This window comes from Echinops telfairi, unplaced genomic scaffold (genome assembly GCF_000313985.2).
Source record: "Echinops telfairi isolate 266 unplaced genomic scaffold, ASM31398v2 ScPeMD7_7;HRSCAF=31, whole genome shotgun sequence".
Taxonomy (NCBI): domain Eukaryota; kingdom Metazoa; phylum Chordata; class Mammalia; order Afrosoricida; family Tenrecidae; genus Echinops; species Echinops telfairi.
Window position 1 is genome coordinate 17,017,276 of NW_022103904.1, and position 27,182 is coordinate 17,044,457.

The 27,182-nt window shown below is 38.7% G+C and overlaps 1 protein-coding gene across 1 annotated transcript in view; it reads right to left on the reverse strand.

Annotated features, from left to right (window-relative positions):
- ABCA13 (ATP binding cassette subfamily A member 13) overlaps positions 1–27,182 on the reverse strand; it is a 457,705-nt gene that overhangs the window by 2,104 nt on the left and 428,419 nt on the right. Inside the window, exons 52-53 of the mRNA XM_045286290.1 lie at positions 18,554–18,646; positions 882–987 (exon numbers count right to left, since the gene is read on the reverse strand). Coding sequence (XP_045142225.1) covers positions 882–987; positions 18,554–18,646 — 199 coding nt within the window. The remainder of the gene's footprint in view (positions 1–881; positions 988–18,553; positions 18,647–27,182) is intronic.

Genomic DNA, 27,182 nt, shown 5'->3' on the forward strand with positions numbered 1-27,182 from the left:
CGGAAAGCAGTCATCGTGACTTTCTGAGCTGATCTTGAGCTGGACTGGGCTGGGATGTTTTCTCAATATATAATTAGTTCTTGATATAAAACTCTTTCTTACACATGTATGAGGGTCACTGGATTTGCTTCTCTAGTTAACCTGGCCTAACACACTGACCTTTATGCAACCTTTTAAAAAAAAGTATCCTTTTATTATTATGCAGGTACCCTCTAACAAGACTAAAACAGTGTGCTATTATAAGACCTTGCTGCAGCCATCAACTGATTGCAAAGATATGTTTCACATTTGCTCTGGGGCGGGGGTGGGGGTGGGGGGTGGGGTGGGGGTGGGGGACAGACTGTGCATACATGAACTAGAACATTAGTAGAAATACTTTAATTTTCCCTTAGATGCCCCTACATTGCCACAAAACTGAAGAAGACATTTTTAAGGAGCTAATAACATGCCTAGAGATCTTTTCAAAGTACAAAATTAATGTGGTATAGGAGAAATGTTTGGGAGAAAGAATAAAATTGATTATAGGATTTGGTTTAAATTTTGATCCCAAGTCTAGAGGTCTTTTGGGAAATAAACACTGATTTGACCACTTGTAAACTTAAATACAATATATGTAAGAAAGAAGCATTCGCAATATTCCACCCTGAACAAAACACACTTTGCAATGGATATGCACCGCAGAGGGCCGGTGTCTACAACAAGTGCCTTTTCCTTAAGAGCTGTGAAACATCATCAGTTGTATATGGTATGTCAGCATAGCCTATATGTTGCCATGAGGCCAAAAGATGAGACAGTATTTATTAGACCATAGAATTAACACAGAAAAACACAAGTACGTTAATAGATGAAAACCAAGATGCCAGGCCAAGAATTAGCACTACCTTGAACTGGATTTCTGGAAAATGGAGCTTCAAGCAGTCAGTAATAGTGTGATGTTGATCTGCTCGCTTACAGAGCCAAACCTTGACTGTATAACCTTCACCGAACCTGAGACGTGAATAAAATAAAAATATGGTTACTACTACGTTGACCTATGAGTGGCAGATATTAAGTCTAATACTTTTCATGTAGAAGGAAAAAATTAAGTATTTATTCCAAATCATTAAGAGATTATGGATACTCAAACATCTTGATACCCAGATATCCATCATAACACAAGTATGCAGTTTTCTATAACTTAATTTATTCAGGTATTTATTTAGCAATTTAAAGGCGGTCCAGTAAAAGCAAAAGCAAAAGTGCAAATTGTGAATGCATGGTACTGAGTTAAAGGATGTGAAAAGCTTGACCCCAAACCAGTCTTAAAAATCAAGTCATCATTGCTTCGAGGTCCATAACTATTGGAATAAGTCTGGAAAGAGATAAAAGGAAATGTATACATCTGACTAGACATCTGTCTGTCATGTAGAACAGTTTTCTCTACTGGACTTTACCTGGAGAGTACTGTAATTTGGAAAGAATCAGTCCACTCTCCTTAATACTGTGGAATTATAGATTTTACTGGCATCCCAATCATGCACATGAGGTTACAGTCAACAGTAGTGTAATATTAAATGTTGATCTCCAAATATTCATAGGAACCCCTCTAAAACATGTGCATTTTCTACTGCTTTAATACTTTTTCAATAATGTATTTCAATTCAATTACATGGAATAAAGCACAAATACATGAACGTGTCATGATTACGACATGTTTTCTGTTTTGTTCATTGAGGTCCCTGTCCCAGTACCCACTAGAGTGTCTAGCATATGGTAAAAAATTGATGGGGATAAGAGAAGGGATGGCTCTGCCGTGAGGCACCTTAATACTTTTATAGCTCAACGCCCTTTCATGTAAATGTTCCCAAGAGAAGACGACTGTGTTTCAACGACATGCATCACTTTTCTAAACAGCTAGAGAACTTCTACGTATAGTTCCATGTTCGTATCTCCTGGATTCGCTTCAAGTTATTGTCATTCCCTCCGAGATCTGTGCGGGGTCCCAAGCACAGCCTCTCATCCTGTCGAGGGACCACAGGTTGTTGGAGATACGGACAAAGTGTAAATGAAAGCGTACAGAAACACAGCACCTCAAAACCTTTTCATGGGCTAGGCATGGGGTGGCCGTTTCGAACCACCGGCTGGTCCAGGAGAGTAAGCAGAAGTTGTCTATGGCCATAAAGACGCACAGTCTAGGACTCCCACAGGGTCGTTCTACTCATTCTGTTAGGGTCACTGTGAGTCGGAATCGACTCGAGGGCAGTGATTTTTGGAGTCGTGAAGAATGTCTGTAGACTAACAAATTCCATTAATAAAGCAGGTGTGCATTTACTGTCATTTTTCTTCCGCTCACTAGGATGTGTGAGACGTTGTACTGCTGATGGATGGGTCTTGCCTCACTCCATCCTCACCAGATGTACAAAGGTGCTTATATATTTCAGTTTTCCAAGTGCATAAGAAATTGAGGCACAGATAATTTAAGAGTCCTCTGAAGGAGGGAGATTTATCATTACAGGAATTTTGCAACTAGTACTCAGAGGTCTCAGGTGTATCTGAGCATAAAGTTCTGTGCTCAGGGTATATTTGACAGAGTTGTGCTTCTGATCTGATAATTAGGAGTGATTTTGATGATGTGCCAGGCTGTACTATCTGCTCTGGAAACTGACAGTCTGAATTTGAATCCTGCTCCTGTGTGGACTAGACACACGTCCTCAGGAGTCAGGTCAATGTTGGAGTAGGAAATACGGTTGAATGCTAGCTTCCTGAGAAGGTTTGTGACGTTCCTAGGTGGTACACTTAACACCAAGCCCAGAATTTGAAGGTTGAAGACCATCTGTAAAAAGCCCTCTAGAAAAAGCCCGGTGACTTCTGAAAACCAGTCATTAAAAGCCTCGTGGTGCCGAGTTCCAGCTGACACACACTGTAATGCCATGCGTAATAACGGCCTCAAGGACAACTTTTTTAAAAAATAAGATTTTTAGCATTGCATTCTGGCCTGGGTCCCCTCTGAATGAGGTAGTAAGCACAAATGATTCCCCTGTTGAATCCCCTCAACTTTTTGAAGTAACCTGATGAAGGGTGTATAACTTAAAGTTGAGGGAGGGGGCCCTTAAAATCCTGGTAAATTAAAATAGAAAATTCCGTTTCAACAATTATTGTTTAATTGTGGTTACTCGTGGTTTTCTTTATGTTATTTAACACTTTCATGTCAGTTAGTTCATTTCACAGTTACAGTAACCTGATGGGCTGGAAAAACAGATAGCTTTTTCCTGTAAACAATGCAGATTTTGAGTCCAAATGAAGTAAGGAAAATTGCCCATTGTCATCAGCTTACTAACTGCAGAGCCAGGATTAATCAGGGCTTCTTACTTCAAAGCCATGTCTCTTCACAGTTGGTGTTTTTACCATTCTAACTTTAGTTAAATTTGGATCAGAGAAGATTCTAATCACTGCATATGCAAATTAGAATGGCTTTAAGGATTATAGATCCAAAGTATTAACTAAAAAAACCTAATAAATAATAGATAAAAACCAGTACTCAACAGCTGGTACCAGCATTCCCTCTGGAAAAGAAATTGTCTTTGAAAAATGCCTCAATGAATTTCTGAGTATAAGTGCAGAATATTAGTGGATAGGTGGCAAAGATTGAAAATAAATAAAATTTCAGTACATCTCTCCATGAGATTTTTTTCTCTGTAGCTAGATGGTGGCAACCTCAACTACAGATCTAAAAACACAGAGCTTGCATTAAAGTTGCCACCATTAAATAGCACTAGAAACATCTCAAAACTCAGGATGCATGTCAGCGTCAATATTTGGGAATTTCTGACAAATCAAATGCAGCTGGTTCTACAAGGCTCCTCATGATGACTTCCTCTCTTGCTACACACCCAAGTCAATCCTTAATTTTGTAGTTATTAAGGCCATCCAGTGCTTCTAACTCACAGAGACCCTATGCAAAACAAGACAAAACATGCGGGCCTCACAACCATGATAATGGAGCCCAATGTCACCGCCACTCTGTTTACCTAAACCTAACCCTCATTGGGGTTTTCTTTTCTGCTGCCCTTCTACTTCACCAAGCATCATGTCATTTTCTGGGAACTGGTCTTGATAACCAGTTCAAATTAAATGAGATAGAATCTCATCATCCTTGCTTCTAAGGAGCATCTGGCTGTGTTTATTCCTAGACAGATCTGCCTGTTCTTTTTGCTTTCCACAGTATTTTCAATATTCTTCAACCAGGACTATCATGCAAATGAATTGATTCTTTGGTTTTTCTAATTCAATGTCCAAGTTTCACATGCATGTGAGATGATGTAAAATAGCATAGCTTGGGTCAGGCCCACCTTCTTCATCAAAGCAGCCTCATTGCTTTTCAACACTTTGTAGAGGTCTGCGGCAGCAGCTTTACCCAGTGAAAGTGGTCCCTTGATTTATTAATGGCTGCTTCCAGAAGCATTAATTATGAAAGGATCCAAGCAAGATGAAGCCCTTGACAGCTTCAATCTTTCTGCTTCTGAAGATGTCACCTCCTAGTCCAGTTGTCAGGTTTTTTTTTACATGAACTTATAATCATATTGAAGTTTGCCATCCTTTATTCTAGAAATACTAACTATTCAACACATCCATTAGGCTCATTTGCTCCTATTTGGCAACGAAGAGCCTTGCTTCAGGGTCTTCCTTGACCTCTTGTGTGATCTGGATGTCCTTCCTTGTGTTTCCCAGTGTGTAGAACAGTTTTCTATCACATCAGTTGTTGCTCTTGAGGGCAAGGCCTATAGGCTTTTGTACGACTGACCTTTATATCCCTGCACACACCCAGTGCAGATTTGATGAATTAAGATGGATTATATTCCTTGGTAATACACAGACTATGAGGAACAATATTTCTTTATTTACTGGACAGAAAAATGTAATAAATGCTTTTTATTTTAAAAGGAATAGGTTTTATTCCTTTCTGGAGGAATTTGAAGGAATCATTTAAAATTATATGGCAGTAGCTGACTTGGCAAAATGGAAAACCAAGTGCCGGCATCATTATCATTACCAGCTGCCAAGGAAGCAAGGGCACAACGATGTTGTTTCCTGGGTGGGGAACTGAGAGCTAACGCACAGGCCCCACGTGCTACCCCTTGCATTTTTTCTCATAGTCTTCAGTGCTCTGGTCTCTGAAACTGTTCCTTCATTTCAGAAATAGCCTACAATCTGGATGGTTAAAGAACATTTTAAAGTTAACCATCAGAGTAATTTTCGAACTATCAATTTGAGAAGTTCTTCTTTTTCTTTCACTCTCCTCCCCCACCTTTTTTTTTCATTTCTAAGCTACCTGTTCAGATATAACTATTTTCCTTGAAGTTAAAATCCTGACATCATTATTTCTACACCAAATAAGACAATTTTGTGTTAACTATGAAGGAATTCCCCAAAGTTCTTTATTGCTTCATTATTTATGCAGCTTTCTGATTAATAGATGCATAATAAAATCCCCTGCATGTGTAATATCTTTGCTGCATAAAAAATTGCATGATTTTTTATCTTCCAAATAAGCACAGGACACTATACACATGAATTTAATGAGAAAGATGGTGAAATTTAATTCAAACCCATATTCTTTCTAAAAATAAACAAAATACAAACAGAAAAGAGCTTCCATGGATTCATCCTTTAAGACTCATGCACCATCCCCAGGGGACTCCACTAACAAAACAGAAGGACACATTTCCCTAAAGTCCCCAAATACACAACGTGATGATCAAAGACCAGGCTATTGTTGGGACTGGGTTATCAGTCCAATCTGGAAAACAACATATGTGCCAAGGAGGAAGGACTGTAGGAAAGGGAAGTATTTCTGGCTAGTTACATTAATACCCGACTACCTCAGCTATCATAACGTGGCAAATGCTAAGGTTCTAGCTCTGGTGTCACAAAATCACCAGAAGTGAGGCAAGTGGTATTGAAGTTGTCAGCCTCTGCCTTTATTCACCTCGGAGCAATCTACCCAGTGTAATAAAGTAAGTGCCCACACAAGTAAGTACCAAGTGCAACTAATTAAGTCTGCACCATCAGTCTACTTTGTGGCTTGATGAATAATGGGTGAGATCTCAGGAGAAAACACCACCCTTAACACAGAGACCCCTCAGAGCCAGCCCACCTGTTCAGCTGCCATCTTTGCAAAGACCTCTACTTTACAAAGTATTTCCATGGAGGGGAGATCTCCTACAGGCACGTAAACAAATGTACCTTATTTTGTCATTTACAGTTTCAAGCTTTTGAGGGTCAGAGTTTCTTTGCAAGATCTGATTAAAGTTTTTTCATTCCGTTTCAGAGTGTCAGAATGACCTCTGTGAACTTGAGTCATGTCCCATGCAATAGAGCCTTAAAGACAATAGTGGGACACTCAGAAAAACGAACGCTTCTCATAGCACAAGTGAAGAGCTGCTTCCAGAAGCAGCACCATTCCCCCACCCCTTTGTGGATTAAAGGCTCAGATAAGACAGTCTCAGCAGGAAAGTCTCTCTGGCCTACCTGTGACCTGAGCAGTCTTGCAGCTCAGGAGAAGATAAGGTAAAGCAGCAGAAAATGCATAAAGGTGAACAAAAAGCCCATAATGAGCTCCCATTTTGCTTCCACATTAAACCAACCTAAACCCGCTGTCATAATTTCTCAACCTTCCCTTTGAATTTCAAGATTTTACATATTTCATTTTTCTCCTAAAGAGGGACTGGTGGATTTGAATCTCTGACCTCACAATTTGCAGCTCAGTGAGTAACTCATTACACTACCAGGCCTCCTTTATAGTTAATAAGCACCAAAAAAATTAAGGAGCCTTAGTAAGGTAGTGGGATGCATATCGGGCAATTCAAATCTCCTATCTGCTCTGCTGAAGGTTTCGGCTCCTGCAATGATACATAGCCATAGAAACAGACAGTTCAACCTTGAACCATAGTCACTATGAATCAGAATCAACTCAATGGCAGTGAGTTTGGTCTGTTTTCCCTTTTTTATGAAAAAAAAAATTTAATTCAGAGAAGACTGGAGGCAAATGCATTTATGAAGTACTAAAACAGACTACACATCTGGATGGACCTTGCTTACCAGACTAGATAGTCAGAACTGGATGGAGCCAGCTATGTGCAAAGACGAGGCCAGGCTTGTAGACTTGTAGCCCACCAGAAAATCACAGAATGTTTAGAAGGAAGGGTTCTGAAACTTTATGAATGAATCACAGTGTGAAGCACTTGAGTCAAATAACTAATTTGAAATTTTAACAAATGCCCAACCACTCTGCCCTTTATTTGAATTGGCTTAGGACCCCCATCCTGTAGATAAGTTATAAATGGATTGGTTGGAATGGAGGCCTGTCTGGTTACTGATAAGGTACCAAAGTTTATATATCCCTTTTTCTGTGAGCATTTATGTTGTTTCCATGTTCTTGTTATTATGAGAAATGCTATGATTAACAAGGGTGTGGATATGCCTATTGTGTTAGACAGGGTTCTCTAGAGAGATAAAACCAAATTGCTGATAATTAAATATATTTATTTATAAAGATAATTAGATATATAACAAGAAATGAACTGTTAAATCATATACAGATAAATATATAAGAAATGGACAGTTAAATTATAAGCACTACAAATGGCTCAGAGTTGTGAGAGACTAGCAGTCCTTCTCATGCTGCCAGATCTCCCTCTATTTAGACAGAGAGTGAGGCTATCTCAGCACAGCAGCCAATCACAAGGCAGATCACCAACTGTCAACTAACCACCAGTCCCAACTGCCAGTCCCCAGCTCCAGAGATGTCTTAAAGGGACCTCGACTTACAGAGACAGTCCACAGGCTAGGCATCCTATAGGTAGTGTAGCCTATAAATTGAGGCACAGAACGAGCAAGGCAGCCACACCCTGGTCCGATGATCAAAGAGCAAGAGACAAGAAAGGCGAGGCTCATCAAGCCATTATCTCTCCGCCCTTCAGTTAATCCTACTAGTATTTATCGGCCAGGCTGGCATAATAAACTATATCACCTATCCATGATGTTACTCTTACAATCTTACAGTATATACCCAGCAGAAGGGTTCCTGAATTATACAGACTTGCTCTTCTCAATTGCTTAAGGAAGCATCATATCCCTTTCCATACTGCTTGTGTATAATTGAGTCCCAGTTTCTCATACCTGCTCCAGAATTTGTAGTTTTCTGTTATCATTTTTCCCCCTACATGGTTGTTGTAATAAATGGCATGAGGGTAGATGTGTCTGACCTCCTCTGGCCCCCCTATTGCCATACCAGACACATCTCCATGGTCCACCCTTCTTTACCTATTTTGGACACCAACCAATCCTCCTACACCATTTTATATCTATGTTGGCCTCTATAATTCATTACAATCACCACACAAAATTCACAGATTAATATTCACAATTAAGGGGGCTTGGCATATTGGTTACACGTTGGCCTGCTAACTACTACAAGGTCAGCAGTTTGAAACCACTAGCTGCTCTTGGGAGATAGATGGAGCTTTCTACTCCCATAAATAGCGTCAGAAACTCAGAGGGGTAGCTCCACCCTCTTCAGTAGCGTCCCTATCAGTCTCCATTGGCCCCATAGCAGTGACATTGGGGGAGTCAGTCGGTTACAAACAGGAAGGAGAGTCTCCTCAGCCAGCAGTCGTCTCTCCGGACTTTGCAGACAGCAGCTCAACTCATAACTAATATTCCTCAAGGACTCCTAAGTTAAAATTGGAGACTAGTTTTTAAGCAATAAAACAAATTTTAGGGTGACTGTTTACATGCAGAAAGAAAAAGCATTCTCCTAAGTCCCAGTGTTGATTCCTTTAAAACCTGAAGTGTCTTTCTGACCTAACGGAAAACCCTTTCATTGGCTACCCTGCATTTTCTCGTGCTTAAAGCTATATTTCTACAGCGCATAACAAAAACAGGCTATATTTACAATTAGAATTTACAGTCCTTGGGTGGACAGTTGAGTCTTGCAAATGGCCCAGTTTTACTGGCTGCCTTCCACATGAATTCTTGGCTGGCCAGTGTGCATCACTGCTGAGCCTGGCTCTCCAGCAGAGAAGGTGACAGGAGAACATTGCCAGGGCTGTGCAGCAATTAGGCTTGAATCAGACACCTGATCGTCTCCCTTAATGGAGATGCCGATTACAGATCCCTGTCTTAAAAGGCAGCAAAATGAGTGATACAGACTATTTTGAGAGAAAGTCGAGTTCTCTCTGTCAGAGACAAATGAGGCATGAAAAAAACCTCTTTATCAAAGAGCTTGTTAATAGTGGCTGATTATTCGGATAGATAGAGCCTGAATACTTTAATGGTCTGACCAGAATCTACTTCTAGAATCCAGTCCTAACTGTAAGTATAACTGTAATTTTTAAAAAGCCAGGGAATGTGCGAATAAGTTCACATTTGTTTGTTGATTCATGGCGCTCATTTGGTCTAGAAATACTGAGAGCACTTGGCATGGATCAGACACGTCTCCAAACATCAGCGATACAGAAGTAAACCCAAACACAGGTCTGGTCCTTGGAGAAGAACCTCATGCTTGGTAGCGGGTCGTAGAAAAGAGAACGACCTTCAATGTGATGGATAGACACAGCAGCTACAAGGGGCCCGAGCCTTACATTTTTGAAGATAGCGCAGGATCAGGCCTTGCTTTGGCCTCTTGTACACAGGGTTACTATGAGTGGGAAGACTGGGGAACACCTAACAATAACAACCCTCACACACATTATATTCTTCTGGCAGAAGTTGACAGTAATCAGGTAAATAATTAAATGCTATATTTCACATTTTGGAAGGAGTATTCATTTGTTTAGGCTCTTCTATGAGGGGCAGAAGACTAACTTAAGGGACATTCCTTAGTAGGTTAAAGTTTGAAATCAGAGGGGTAGGACTGGTAAGTGTATTTCTTTAGGTCATTCTATCTGAACACTGCTTTACATGAATGTGTTTCATGGACCGACAGGACTCATCTGTGACCATATCTGCATTCAGGTCAGAGGAAGCAAGGAAATAACCAACAACAAAAATATGCATCATTCCGAACAAATTCACATCCCAGGAGAGGTTGGGATCCTTTCTTCTCCTTCTGTCTCTTTATGGTGGATACACGCAGTTACAATAAAGACAGAAAAACACACTCTTGTCTCCAAGTGGCCCTAGTGCCCGCTAGTGTCCAGGGTGTCTTCTCGGAATGAGGAGAGTCGACACGGGAGATCTTTCTGACGAGGTGACAGTTTAACAAACAACGGAGAGAGTGCATCATAATTACACCGTGGAGAAGAACTTTCTAGCCAGGGCAGGGAAAAGGTCAAAGTCTTCAGACAGGAACATGATTGGTACATGCGTGTATTTCTTTTCAGAATACTGTATGATAGTTCCCTTTCGTACAGGGACCGCTCTGGGTTGCATCTACCATGACCCAGATGGCTTCCAACCCCAAATTCCCTGCAGGGGAAGGGCATGTGGGTTACAAACTCTCCTCAGGAAGTTACCTTAGCATTAATAATGGTGTTCATAGAAAATACTGTGCAAACAAATGCAATGAAATTATGCCTAGAGTGAAAACATGCTGAGAGCATGGAGGTGAGCACATTTCTTTCTTAATAAAACCATCGATATCAAAGGAAATTAATTTACTGGTTAGTATCAGCAGTTGGATAATAAGAGCCTTAAAGACAAAATGAAATCCTGAGTATCACATAGCACATCACTCAATCATTCTGCATCATAGCAAAAATCATTATTGTATTCATGTACAAATAACTTCATCCAATTTTTGCGATGGCATAAACATATAAATACACATTTCACTTTAAAATGTTTATTATTAATTTATTATTAATATAAACATTTATTTTTATAGTTACATTTTATAAAGGTATTACATCAAAATTTCCACAAAAAAGCTTACAGCATAACAAAAAGTGATATATTAACTTTCATCTTTCCACAGAATTGTAGCTGGCAGGCTCAATAGCAGTATATCCTTTTATATTGTTGAAGACAGTCTGTAAAAATTCTTCTAAATTAAATTTATATTTTTAGGAGCATAGTTTTATAACATATCTATGAATTTTATTCATCGTTTATCCTTGTTTCCTAAAGTTTTCATGTTTGCCAACTCAAGTAAATATTCTCATAATTTCAAAGATCTTTCATTAAATCATACATAGTTTTGTTTTGTTTATAAATAAACAAGCTTTATCCCTTCTCCCTGTCCCCAAATAAGACATTGGTCTGGTATATTAAAATTCCAAACTTTGTGCTTAAGAATCATACTTTGTTTTCCTGTGCTGGGGACACTGTTTTTAACACTTGGGCATGAAGTGGGCTGCTTAGTCGGCTCCCCAGAGAGGTGAAAGTAAAACAGGTACAGCTCTATCACCCTTTCCCACTTCCTCCAGGTGAGCTATGCTTGTGCTCACTGATTGCATTTTGAAAAGCTTTTTACCCAGGTACTTTTGCCGTGTACATGTGTACAGAGGACATGGGAATGTGTTCCTAATTACCTGGGTGTGTTTAGATTTTCTGTCAATTTGACAGGGCCAGAATTGTCAATGATATGGCAGTTGAGCCTCCCCCCACCCCCTGCCCGACCCCCGGCTACTCTAATCTAACATAATGTAATCCCATGATGGGATCTACTGTGAGCTCAGCAGTTACTCTGGTCATAGCCCTATTGGTATCTCCTCCAGGCTGTGGTCTGCTTGATATTTAAGTTACCAAGGTGAAGCGCTTCATTTCTTTTGCTGAGAGGGCTCCCATATTTGTCTCACCTATCTTGTGTCCTTTGGCCAACAGCCTGCTGACCCGGGAGCTATCAATGGTCTGCCATAATGCCTGCTCAACCTGGCAGCCGCCAAAGCCTGCCAATCAGGGATCTGTTTGATTCTGGCTGTCACAGGCCTGATGTGCTACCTGTCACCAGCCTGTGGCTTTCCTGCTTTGGGTTCTTGCTTCTTCCTCTGCTGGCCCTGGCTGCTGCCTCGTTCAGGAAGAGCCTTTAGTTTAACAACTGACCCATGGACTTGAAACGGATGCCACTTACTCACTCCTACAGCTGTGTGAACCATTTTCTTTTATCTACAATTCTCTCCTGATATGTCTCTATAAACGTCACTGGCTGTGCTTCTGTAGAAAACTCTCCAGGTTTTCTGGAGGGAAAACCCAACCCAGTGCCCAAAGAGCCTGGGTTCACCCATCAATGACTATAAGATAGATGCCAAAGTTATGTATCTTTTGTTATATCCTTTCCAACTGTCCTTTGGTAACTCAGAGATAGGAACAATGGAAGAGGACAATAAATAAGTAGGCATTTATTAGTAATTTAGTGCATCTGTAGATAATAAATTACATTTCTGTGCTAACTAATTAGAAAATATGTGTTGGAATCTCAAGTAGAATAGAAAGTGAACAATAAAATCACAGTGCTGGTCGCACAATAATGCTCCCTTGCAACAACGTCAGAAGTAGAAAAATAAGAAATCATGCCATCAAAGATTTAAGAAATTAAGACAAAAACTGAAATATTAGCGAACCAAAAGGAAAGTTGAATCAAGAGAATGTAGGAAACACACAAATGTGCGAGTAGAGCTCATCAGAAAATACAGCCCAACTCGGGAGCCTTGATCAATGTGGTGTGAACTAAACTGTAGGAAACCCCACTTTTTCCTTTTTATTAGCCCACTCTTCCCTTTATCTTCATATGTTTCTTAAGTCTATGTTATCTACGAGCATTATTAATATTTTCTTATTTTTACTGGCGTTAGTACATAGGAGATTCAGCTTCTTACCCTTCAGATTGATTTCTTGCACGTTGCTTCTTCGCTAGTTTCACAAGACCTCCTTTTCTCGCTGTACTAATCACAGGCCAGCTTCATTAGGTGATTGACCCGTCTGTGTCCTGGTGCTTCTAGTATTGGGTGAGGCTGTGTGTGCCTGTGATGTTGGTCTTGGGTGGGAATGTAAATGGTGCTGTTCTAATCTGGTCTGGGTGCCTCAGACTGGAAATGAGTGGAGTGACGTTTATGTAGGCATGCCTTTGTAATTTGGGAACTATTCTTTTAACATTGTGCTGGGGTGGGCGCATGTCAGGAGGGCAGGGTGGGCTAGGAATGAGTCATTGGGGCAGTGTCCTGCCATATTTTTCCACTTCAGATCAGTGGGATCCCAGTGGAGAGCTCAATTGGGGGATGCTTTCCACTGTAGATGACTGAACTAATCCCTGAGAGATGGCTGGATTGAGGAAAATACCCAGGCTTCTTCAATAGATGTATTCCCCAAGTGATACATTTTTATGGGACAGCTTCTTGGTGGTTAAATGCTATTACACTCCTCTGGCCTAGAGGAGCAGATTAATGCTGTTGCACTCACTCTACCCTCTTCCCTAATGACTCTTTTCCTAGAGATAGCCTCTCAGGAAGAACAAATAATCTAATAACTCAACAAAGGTTTCAAATCAATAGTTCTAAGAATGCTCAAAGAGATAAAGGAAAACATGGGAAAAGATCTAAAGAAAATCGGGATCAAAACATTTCAGTAGAAGGATAGAAATATCCTTCTACTTAATAGAAATACTTGGGTTTAAACCTAAAATAATGGGCATGAACAACACCATGGCTTTGCACTGAAGAAGAACTGGAATGATAGGCGATGTGGAAAACCATTATGAAAAATGATTTACATATCATAAGAGTTCTAGAAGAAGAAAAAGGGAGAGTCTAAGAAATGCTCTTTGAATAAATAATAGCAGAAAACTTCTCAAACATTATGAGAGATGGGAATTTTCCTATCTAAGAAATTTAACAGATTTCAGACAGGAGCAATATTAAAATTAAAAATCAAGGAAAAAGAAAATATCAAGACGCACCCAAAAAACATCACACACAAAACCCAAAGCACCAAACACACAGCTGAAGTGTCCATCCGTTCCAACTCACAGGAAGCCTAGAGGACAGAGTACAACTGCTCCGGAGGGTTTCCAAGACTAGTCTTTCCTGAAGCTGACTGCCACATCTTCTGGTGAGCAGCTGGTGGCTTTAAAGTCCCCACCTTTCTGTTAGTAGCCAACTACTTAACGCCCGTACCTCCAGAGCTCCTATAATATCCAAGGGGTCCCCACTAAGATTAAGTGCTGACTTCGGGCCTTCTGAAGGGACAGTAGGCCAAGATGAAAGAGTAAACAGTTGGTGGCATATTGGTTGTGCTGCTAAACACAAGGTCAGCAGTTTGAAACCACCATTCAGTTCCTGGGGAGAAAAATGGGTCTTTCTACTCCCATTGAGTCTTATGGCCTGAGAAACTCACAGGGGCAGTTCCAGTCTGTCCTGTAGGGTTGCTGTGAGTTGACATAAAGGGAAAGCCATGCCCCAGTCGTAGAAAGACATTTGAAGGATCCAGGCTCAGGAGTGTAATCATCTGGGGAAATCTTCAGTCAAATTCACAGAAGACATAGGGACCCTCACATTAGTAAAGTTAGTTACCTTAGGGAGAACTAGCCAAGATAAGTATCCAGAGACTGAAAACTTTTGCAAACCCCTAAAATCTATGGACACACGCTAGAACAAATCTTCAGACAGAACTGCTGACTCAGTGCTGAAAGATACACACAGACACACTCGAGCACACACTTACTCAGGACAAAATCATTGCCACTGAATCAATTCTGACTCAGAAAGCAAACTCACTCCCTATCAGTGTATTTTGACTCATAGTGACTGGTGATTCTGGTTACTTATTCAGCTGATCTGGTCCTACTCTGAAAAATATTTACAATCCAAAGGGCATTTCTACTTTGTCCAATAGGGTTGCTATAAGTCTGATTCGGATTCACAGTGACCCTATAGGCATTCTGAGAAAGTGAATCATTAGTGGACCAGGCAGCTTAATGTTTCTTGTGGGTTTGAACCACAAACTTTGAAATATGCAATCAAAATATTTATATCACAGTCCAACTAAGACTCCTAAAGAGCAAATCGTGGAGGTAAAATCTAAGAAAGATAATTCCTTGAAATACAGACGATTCTATATATAAATTACCACAATAAAATATTAAAACATCACATTGACAACATCATGAACAAAATTGTAAAACACACAGGATCACAATAGCAAACGCCTAATCGAAAGGAAAACACTAACACAGGGGCGACGATAGCACTAAATGGTTCATAGGAAACTAAAACCAGAAAACAGATTAATTGGAATCAAAAAATAAAATGAGATAAAATGAGAAACTATAAACATATTGAAAACATTTAAAGAAAAATTAACTAACCCCTCCTTCCAAGCCAAAGAGAAATAATGGAGCTAGTGACTAACAGAATTGAATTAGAAAATCCCAAAGACGTAGTCAGCAATAGATTCAGCTGACTGAAGAGAGACGGGGTAAAGTAAAAGACAGAGTAACAACTCATTGTCTTAAGAGAAATAGAGAAAAGAGTAACGAAAAACCAAATAGAGACATGGAGTCAATATCCCAAGATTTAATCATAAGGAATTCCTAGTCTGGAATAAGGAACCAAATGTGAACATGTTGGCAGATACACAAGCTCCAATGAGAGGAAATATAGCAAGAGCCATTCCAAAGTATATCATGATAACATTCTTAAAAACCTAAAACAAAGAATTCTGAAAATCAATACCAATCCCCAACATGTCCAACATGTATATAAACAGCAATGAGAAAATATAGTCAACAGAGAACAGAAATAGTAACAATTAGAGCAGAAATAAGTAATAAAGAAAACAAAATAATCAAGATGGAAGTTGGTTCTTTGAAAGAATTAAAATAATTGGCAAATCGCTGTCAAAGATAACATAGGAAAAGAAGGAAATAACACAAATTGGAAATAAAATGGGCAATGTCACAACAGAAGCAAGGGTAATAAAATGTATTACCTTTATTATTTGTTATAAAATGTATAACAAAATATGAAGAAGTGTACACCAACAACAATTTTAAAAGCCTAGCAGAAATGGATAAATGTTTGGAAATATACCAAACTAACACATTCTGAAATTTTAAAAAAATGAACAGACAAGAAAGAAACGGATCTGGCATTTAAAAATCCCAGCAAATAAAGGTTCACACCCAGACAACTTCCCTGGTACTTTCTAGCGCAGTCGGGGAAGATACCAAGAGGATTCACATGGGAGTAATTGCAAACAGAATTACTAGTAGTGGCATCCTGCTGTCTGTCAAATGATCCCTCTGAGAAGCAGGAGTAGGGATACCATTATCAGCAAGAGCCAGGGGTGGAGTGTGGAGTATATTCTCTGGACCTGAACCTCCTAAATCTAGATGGCATCGATATAGTCAGAGGAGTAGCATCAGAACCAGAAGTCAGAGCATGGGACAGAGGGATGGACTTACCAACCCAGGGAGCAAGTAATGATGAGTGTTTTTGTGCAGGAGGCTAGCTAGCGGACTAGAGTGACTCTGGGCACTTAACTGGGGGAAGTTGGATGTGCTGACCCACCACAGTGGAGCTGAATGCATTCAGGGGTCTGGGTTTGATAATCCATGTAGTTTGAGCTGAATGACCCAGGTTAAAGCTTAGAGCAGAGTAGCATTGATCATTAAGAAACTTAGGAGAAAGGGAGTTTTCCCCCCAACGGCGACCAAACAGCAAGAAATAGCTGACCAAGCCCATACATAAAAGAGTCCTTCATAAGTGATCAAGCACAATTTAAAAAATAAATTTAGTTTTCAGCTCTACCTACTACCTAATTAATCAATTATTTTAATCTTAAATTTATGGAAATATAAAGTCTGTTTGAATGTTATAGAAAACCACATACTTCAAAAATGATTCAGGATACTTTATCTAGTTCAATGCTTGGTTGAATAATTCATGAGTATTTTTTTGCTAGAAATGGTTCAGCGGTTCATATTTCGTAACACTTGGTCCTCCACAATTAATACAAATCAATACCATCCAAACTCAGAACTGATCAGGTGGGAGCTATCAGACAGAGGGTCGTTCTTTTCGTGTGCGTGGTCCTGCTGACTCTTCAGCCACCTTTGTCAAACTTATAAAAGGCAAGCAGGTGCAATCAACCATAACTCACCTTTGCAATCAGAAAAGTAGCTGCAAAAATTGTACGTAAGTACCCGTAAATGTTCCCTCACTGCCATGGAGTTGCTGGCAGCCTAACCACCCTGCAGCACAAGGGAGACCCGCCCTGTGGGGTTCCCATACTGTCCCTCTTCACAGAGTACAAACTCCGCCTTTCTCCCACAGAGTGGTTGCTGGTTTCAAACCCCTTACCTTGCAGTTAGCAGCCCCGCTTGTGACCCAACTATGCCACAAATGAAATACTATTTTTCTTTTGGTGATACATATTAAAGATGACAGAGTGCACTGCAAGAACTACTTTGAATAGGTTCAGCTGACAAATGATTGACCCTAAGCAGAAAGCAGCAGTGAGTTTGACCCTCCCAGGACCGCCTACATCAGAACTGATGGAAAATCAACCTTTACTTCTGAAACAAGTGGTTGCATAGCTTGACTACTAATGAAAAGGCTGGCAGTTTGAACCTGTCAACAGCACATAGGAGGAGGATGCGGGAGTCTGCATCCGAAAAGATTTACAGCTTTTGTAAGCCTAGGATTCAACTCCATAGAAATAGATTTGGTTTAGTTACTCACAAAAAATTCATCTCAATCAATGCTTATTTTCATCAAAGATTAAAAACATTTAAACACATACAGATATTTACTTCATCTCTGCTTAAAAATTTTAAGCTTAAAAACATTGAACATATCAAAAGAGAAAAAAATACAGACCTAAAGTACTCAATAATACTGTATAAATAATTTGATAGGGATGTATAACTTATATGTATGTGTGTATTAGCTATTCATGATACACCTTCTTTTAAAATTATTGTAATAAATGCAATAGTAAATTAAAAAAAATTAAAAGATAAGAAATTCTAAAACCATTTTAGGGGACTCTGAGGGGGAGGGGAGAGGGCACACCTAGGACATAAATCGCACCAAGAAATTTATAACACAATCATTAAGTTTCTAAAAGTTAATGGAAAATGTGAAAAGAAAACTTACATTTTTAAAGACCAACACTAATAAATATTTTACCCACTAGATTATAGAGAAATATTTAAAAGTATAGTGTCTGGTATGTAAAATAAATCCTCTGATTTACTGTAGATGAGGGAGGAATTGATATAATTTTTGATAAAATACTAGTAATAATAAGAATCTTTCTTGTTTTTTCTTCATCTTGACCCTACAGTTATATTTCCAATTGTTGTCAGTGTTTTAAAGTAAGGACACAACATTGTCTTGGAAGGAAGAAAGCAAACATGTGGGGAAATTCTGGACTAGCTAGGGGAGCTCCTGAGTCTCTAACTCCTTAGTCTGGGCATTCTAGTGGCCTGCAATGTCAGGTCCTTCACCCTCTGTTCTCGGAAATGAACTGATTGGATCACAGTATGTCTAGAGTCTCTGTGATTTCCAATAATAGCATGGTACCATGAAATTGATTTTAGAGCAAACATGTAAAGCACAAGAGACAAACAACATACCTGTTTTTAATGTGCTGAGGAGATCCGAGACACATGAAACTGCCGTGGATCATCAAGGCAAGCCTTGTGCAGAGCGCCTCGCACTCCTCCATGCTGAGGGGAGGAAGGGAACAGATGAAGCTGGGTCCAAGAGAGGGACGCTTGGATCAAGCTTTCGAAAGGAAAAGTAGACAAAAGCACCACCATTTTCAAATTGGGTAATTTTATATGGAAACCAGTAAAGTCAAACACGTGTCTGAATTAATAAGCTTTTAGTTAGATGACCAATTTTAGAATCAACAAAAAAGTTAGTAGCCTGTCTATATAAGAGAAAGAAGAATTATAAACATATGAAAGAGAACTTTCTAACAATAGAACAAACACAAACTAAAGGATAAGATTAGTAAAATGTGAAAGTCTTATGAAAAGAAACAAGAAAGATTCACTTATGAGCATCATGTATCCCAATATATTTAATCCCAATGTATTAAACTTCTAAGAGAAAAAAGGGTATTTGAAAAAATGGAAAATTACTACTTTAGAACAAGAAATCATTTAACTTAGTATCACCACAAATATAAAATATAAGCAAATTAAATATAAAGTATAAAATGCTAGTCTAAGATAACATATGTTGTACATAAGAATTTATAATTATATTTTATTAGTAGAGTGTACATTGGAATATATTTGACATTATTAAATTCAAAATACAATGATACATCAAGCATTCACTTATGCCCCTCAGTAAAACTTTATTTTTAATAAAGATTTATAATTGTAGCATTGTAATATATAGATTATTATATTGATATAGTACAATGCAAAACAAAACTTGTTTCCGAGCCTCCATGGGAAAATTGACAATGATTATAAAATATGCCTTTATATAGATAATTAAAGAACAATGCTACTAAACTCTTATCAGTAAATTTAATATTTTAGAGTGCTAGAATAACTAAAATGAAGTGATACTCTAAAGCTGAAGTTGTGGTCGCGACCCCTTTGGGGGTCGAATGACCCTTTCACCAGGGTCGCCTGACTCATAACAGTAGCAAAAAGGCAGTTATGAAGTAGCAACAAAAATAATTTTATGGTTGGGGGTCACCACAACATGAGGAACTGTATGAGTCAGCTCTGAATACATAACATGTATTCAGAACTGTATGAGTCAGCTCTGAATACATAACATGTATTCTAAGGATCAGAAAAGATTTTCTAAAGCACTAGATCAATGGAAAAACATATGAAGGAAATGTTTTATATATTAAGAAATAAAGCCTCTAATATGTGTGTCAAAAATACAACAAACAATTTAAAAATCTGCAATAATCATATTAGACAGAGGTTGACACACTGACTTGAAAGAAATCACATATATTCATTTAAATAAAATAAAATATGTTAAAATAGGTAAAATCAAACAGGAAAAAAAGGTAAATGATATATATAAACTACTAAACTCTGCTAACGGCCAATACATTCCAAACTAAATCTCTCATCACAAGTGTACGTTGACTCATAGAAACCCAATCTGGTAGAGCAGGGCTCTGTCAGGCAGGGCTTCTAGGTTGTAAATCTTTTACAGACGAAGGCTGGCATATCTTCCTCCCAGAGAGCAGCAGGTGAACTAGAAGTACCAGCCTTTCATGGAGCAGCAGAGCACGGACCAACACATTACAACATGAATCAGAAATAAATTGATTTAAAAATATTTTCCAGCCAAAATGCATTGATCCCATGTGCTTTTGCATGTTGCTGAGGAAAATAGTTGTATGATATCCACAGTGAAAAAAAAGGTAAAATAAAATTAATGAATTATAAAATCAAATAATACCTACAGTCTAAGATTCTTGCTTCATTATGAAACATATTAATCTGGGATGTGTGGCTCTGCTGCTGTGAGCGAATAGTATTGGAATATTTGCTCTATCACCAACTCCATTGTTTATGTAAATAGTGTCCAGTCACAAGAGTTTAATCTGTGCAAGTCAATTTATATGTTGCGATTTGTTGCTGGCCTATACTTGTATAATCTCCTTTTCTCAACAGTGTTTTAAATTCTTGTACCACTGGCTAAGCTAATGACACTATCAGTGCATAGTGGGTACTCATTGGGCTGTCAACTGAAAGGTCAGCAGTTTGAAACCATTGGCCAGTTTGACAGGGGCAGGATGAGGCTTTCTACTCCTGTGAAGATGTTTAGGCTTGGGGACTCACAGGGGCAGTTCTACCTTCTCCGATAGGGTCACTATGAGTCACTATTGGCTCGATGGGAGTGGAAGTGCTGCCTAGATGATAATGTTTTCTACACAAAATAACGATGTCTCTAAGGTGAACCAGAGACATATATAAACCATATATGCATGAATGAATTTGAGCTTGCACTTAACGCTAGCCCAATCTAAGAACAATTAGTTCTTATGACATGTCCCTGCTTGATTCTTGCCCTCATGAAGAAATCACAAAGATATGGGTAGTATAGCAAAGTGTAGTGAAGAAACTAGATGGTTCCCAGCTATGAGAAAGAATAGCATCTGGAGTCTTAAAGGCTTTTTTCAAAAAGTAGCCACCTAAATGAGGCGTCAACTAATCCCACCTGGCAGAAGCACACCAGCCTGTGTAATCCAAAGCATATAAAAATATACATTTGAAAATTGAAAGGAGGGAATAGTTTTAGAGCTTAAATTGCGAACACTTGGTTTGTAGAAAGCTATGTATAACACTGGAAGCCCAAAATCCAAGTGCAAGGTCCCCATATTGGTTAAACATCTGGTAAATTCCCTTTAATCATGGCAGAGAGATGTGAATAACCCTGTTATCAGACAGAGAGCATTTTAACTTAGATTCTGGAAGATAGTTAGGTCAAAACATTGTGTCATCATTTTATATCCCTTTTGAACCATTTTAAAGCTGTTTCCGTTTTAAAAAAACCATGAAGGGAAATGGTGGATTGAGCCTCTGACGAATCCCTTCTGCCCAGAGAGCAGGGATGTGAACGGCCTGTCTACACATAGACTGTAGTGGAAAGTGGATTGTTGCCGATGCTGGCAGACTGAAATTTAACACCCTACCATTTGATTTCCCTATAATCCATTTAAATTTGTTCGAATTTTTATATTTTCTGCTTTCTTTTCAATTGAGGCTTTTGTCTGTTTAACTTTGTTATTCTTGTTACTTTTGTTTGTTTGCTTGCTTTTTTCTGTATATAAAATCCAGGATCAGTGAATGGTAACTGGACGAATGGTTCATGGGAGATGACAGGGGAGGGTGGGAGTAAATGCGGAGCTGATAATGATGAGCACAAGAATGAGTAAAATGTTCTAGAGCTAATTGTAATGATGATTGCACACCTCCTCTTCATGTGATTGAACTAGGCACTGTATGATAAGTAAATTATAGTCCAATAAAACTGCTGGGAAAAAATTCAAAAATCAAGATACCTAATGCTATTTTCCTAGTTTCCTGGTTATTCTAAATGAGTCCTAATATACTGCTGGTAATTGAAAAAAGGGGCATAAGTATCTGAAAACAAATTTTGGAATACATTTTCTAGAAATTTACCCTATAAGACATATAGGAGAAGATGAATGTGTGAGGGAGAATATAACAATTTATTTACAATAGTGAAACTCTGGAAATATTCTACAATAACATAAAAATAAAATGGGTGAGAGTCTATGTGTAAATCCGCCACTAAAATGAAGCTTCTCAACATCAACCAATTGCATTGGGAAAAGGAAGGGATACAGCAATGATAAAATAGTAGTCCTTCTTTATCTATGATTTATTTTTCTGTGGTTTCAGTTACCAGCTGTCAATCAGGGCCCAACAATGTTAAATAGTAGTCCGATTAGATCTCCTGCAGTCCTCCTTTCTCCTGCCCTCCCGTTCCTGTTCATGCGTCTATATCTGATAATTGCCCATTATTTATTTCTACGAATCTCTTACCATGCCTAACTTACACATTACACGTTATCACAGTTGTGTATGTACAGGACAAAATGAAGCCGTTCGGGTTTGGTGGTGGTGACAGTGTTCAGTGCCCTCACGTTGTTTCCAACTCGTATGCAACAATGAAACACGGCCCAGTTCTGTGCGATCTTCACCATCGTCCTTATGTTTGCGCCCAAGCAAGGCACCCGCTGGGTCACTCCACCTTGTTGAAGGTTTCCTCTTTGTCACTGCCCCGCTGCTGCTTTTCCAAGTGTGATGCCCTTCTCCAGGGGCTGGTCTCTCCTGACAGCATGTCCAAAGGAACCGAGATGCAGCCTCACCGGTCTGGCTGTACTTCTTCCATGACATGTGCTGTTCTTTAGCCGGTCCACTGTACTTTCAATAGACCTCACCAGCGCCATAATTCAAACGTGTTTGGTGCTATCTGTGATTTCAGGAGGTCTGAAAATGTATCCCCCAGAAAAAATGCCTGAATATGTGCAAAACACTTTTTTCAAACAGAGGAAAAAATAAGAAGGAAATGTGTGACTATGCATACTGGGGAAGCAAAATAAATGGTAACTCCCCTATCCTCCCTTTACTATCTTGTATTATGGAGATTCTGTATTAGAAGTATGTGCTATTTTTATAATCAAGTGACAGATATACTACAGCCATTGAACCAGTAGCTATTCAGATGGGAAACTTCCACAGCATTGAACAAATACAGGCCAATAGGTAATATATTTTGTGGATCACCATCTAATAAGATAAAATACTTATTCTAGATTTCTAATTTCTATAAATGTGGACACAGAGCTGATGAGCCGCAATAAATCATGAGAAGAAGAATGAATTCACAGGTGAATTAGTAACACAAGAGAAAGACTCTAAGTACTTTGATCATTTAATGGAGCACAGGCCTCCAACATGAACTGTTCACTGTGAGAGAAATGTGTCTCCTGCTTAACAACCCGGTGCCATTCAGTTGATTTGAGTCATAGGGCCTCAACGGGCAGAATCAAATTGTTCCAGAGGCTTTCCATCACTGTAACTAATAACAAGACCAGGCAGCGTCACCTTTCTCTGGAGGAGTGGCTGGTAGGTTTGAACTGTCAACCGTGGTTAGCAGCACACCACTTAACCTGCTGTGCATCTGTATTCCCATAGCTGTGTATGACACTCTAAAGTGTGGCTCCTCAGTTATGGTGCCTTTACATTAATTCTGAAGAATCAACAATAAATCCATTGCAAATATGCTCTGTATATTTTTCTATGAGGAAACATCTTTTGTTTAAGTAATTTTAACTTAAGAGAAGTTTAATAACTTTATGAGTAGGGGTTCAAACTAAACCAGGAGTACTATGTTTAGTATAATTAGGTTTAAAATCAAGCAATGTCTGCATCAGAGTTGTATCCTTTCACCATAAATATTCTGTGTGTCCACTGAGCAAATACTCCAAGAAGCTAGAGCATAAGAAGAATACAGTGTCAGGATTGAAAGAAAGCTTAGAGATCATTTTCAATACATATGCAACACAACGTTGCTTGCTGAAAGTGAAGCACTTACTGAGGAAAATTGAATCCCTCAGTATAGATTGCAACTCAATATACTGGAAAACAAATCCTGGACCCAAAGACAATCCCCTGATAAAAAAAGAAGCTACTGAAGTTGTCAAGGATTTCATTTACATGGAACCACAGTAATTGTGCATGTAAGCAGCAGTCAAGCAAGCAACTGACAGATCACACTGGACAGAACTGCTGAACAAGATGTCTTTGGGATGTTCCAGAGTAAAAATTTTAGTGTGAGGACTACATTGCACCTGACCCTGCCATGGAATTTTCAATCCCCTCGCGTGCATGTGAAAGTTGGACAATGTATCAGGAAGACGGTAACAGAATTAATGCATTTAAATTATACTGTTGGGAAACAATATTGAAAGTATTATATTCTTTCAGTAAAACAAACCTATCTGTCTTTGAAGAAGTAGAACCAGAATTTTCCTTAAAAGCAAGGATGGCAGGACTTTGTCTCACATACTCTGGGGATAGATTCAAAGGGAACAGTGCCTGGAAAAAGATCGGGTGCTTGGTAAAGCACAGGATCAGAGAAAAGAAGATTTTAAATTAAATGGATTCTTACAATGGTGTCAACAACAAAGTCAAACACAACAGTTGTGAGGATGGCGCAGGACTGAGCAGTGTGTTGTTCTGTTGTGCGTAGGGTCACTGTGAGTCTGGATCTGCTTGATGTCATCTAATGATAACAACATAGGATGTATCTAATGTACATCTATCAAATAAAGGGATAAGATGGAACGTATTTGTGGTATTACTTCCTCAGACTGGCGCATGTGCACAGTGAAGGCCAGAGACCTCAAGGACATGCTGTATGTCTTGCCATCACAAATTTTATTCACATGAACACAGGAGAAACCAAAAATTCCAGTAAAGAGTAAAAATGGGAATTTTGGAAACAGCCTGAATTTTGAAGGCATCCTCTAGTAAAACAGAAACACTGACAGAGGAAAGAAATAAAAAACTGTTGGTTTGATGCTATTGAGTTTACTTCATCCAATATTGGCTGATAAATAGCCTATGTAAAATCAGAGATGACCTGTAAGAAATTAGGCTTAAACAAAATTTTGCAAGAAAATAAAAAGAAACATCAATAGCCATTAATTGTAAGGGAGAAAAATTTCACAGGAAATGGGTAACATAAGCACATAAATTGATCAAACAAACAATAAGAGTTTACAGATGCTGAATTTAATAGAAAAATCCCTAAAATCAATTATTACAAATATATTCAAAGTAATGAAGGAACCAAATTTTGAAAAATAAAGAAAATATTAACTATAATGAATTAACTAAAGATTCTACAGATAGAAATGGAAATTATATAATAAAAGAAGTAAATGGAAATGTATTCATTGAAAGGCATGATATGATAATGCAATGAAAAATTCACTAGGGAGGATCTATAGAAGATTTGAATTAGAAGAGTGAATTAAGATTGCGTGGAGGTGCACCAGTTCTTTATGTACTAGAAGACAACAGAAAGGTAAAAGGAGGCTATGAACCAAAACGTACAGAGCTGTGGTGTTTGCAAAAGTTACAATATACAGTTTTGGAAATAACTTAAGGACAGAAGAGGTAAGAAAGGCCCCCTGAAATATTTGAAGAAATAATGGCTAACATTTTCCGCATTTATGAAAATTATTAATGTACATATCCAAAAAGACAGCTGACACACAGGTAGCCTAAATATATCAAGACATATCAAACAAAGTGTTAAAAGCAAAGACTAAAAGAAAGTATTGAGAGCAGAATGAGTTCAATGGTACAGGAAACATCAACAGAACTTTTTATTTTTAAAAAAATTGGAGGAAAGAAGGCAGAGGTGTCATTTATGTAAAGTACTAAATGGAAATGTAGTGAACAAATGTGTACACCAGGGTGCAGTATAGCAAGAACAACCCTTCAAAAGTGAAAACATAACAGTCCATAAACAGTCTGAGAGCAGTAATTGTTAGCCAGCCTAACCGCGTGTGAAAGCTACCCCACCATCTGAAAGGAAATGACTCCAACGGTCACTAAATTCCACATCAACAAATGAATACCGTACATGACAATTATATTTATTAATATTTAAAGGTAAATGAATACCATCTGGCAATTATATTGGTCATTATAGTGTATTTGGCTATACTGATATATTTTCATTTCCTTCTCATTATAATAGAGAAAAGACTATACAAAGATGTCATTATAAGACTTTTGAAAGGCTTGATAAGCTATAAAAATGTAATCTGATAACAATAGCTCAAAGAAGGGAAAGCGAAAGGGTATATATTAGAGTTTTGTTATATTACTGGAATTAAGTTATTATTCATCTGTTAAGAGGTATACTATAAACCAAGAAAACAACTTTAAACTATCAAAATAGTATACTCAGGACTATTTAATTAAAGCAGGCAGTCAAGATTTAGATTTATAAAAGGAACAGTAAAATGGTAACTGCAAACACAATTCAACGTTGGGAGGACTCGTAGAAGAGAGTCTAAGCGCTTTGCCTTAAGAAATAACAATGAACTAGACAAATGTGTGGTCGCCAGACTCAGCACCAAATGCTGCCCCTCCCCAAACTTGCTACCATTACAGGGACTCCCACCCAGCGACCCTGCAGGACACAGTATCACTGCTCTGTAATGTTTCAGGGCAGGAGCACATAGCTGCATTTTGGCCAATCATTTTCAACTGCCGCCCTGGGACTAGCAGCACCATGCTTAACCCAAGGTGCCACAGAGGCCTCATGGAGTCAAGATGGGAACTTCAAATTCTAGCTCTTTGGCTTGTATGCTATGTGGCCTTGCTTGTATTATTTAACACTCTCTCTTCTTTTGTGTCTTAATCTATAAAATATGGTTCATAATGACTTAACCATCATGTTTTTGTGGCCGTTCTTATTATTGTTAGGTGCCATCGAATCAGCTCCACTCCCCTGGCCCCCAAGTACAACAAAATGAAACCATTCCATGCCCTTAGCCATTCTTAGCTGCTACATTTGAGCCCTGATGGCATAATGTGTTACCCACTGGGCTGCTATAGAGAAGTCCTGGTGTCATTGTGTGACTCATTGGGCCGTGATCCACAAGGTCAGCAGTTTGAAACCATCAGCCTCCCTAAGGTAGAACAACATGGCGTTCTA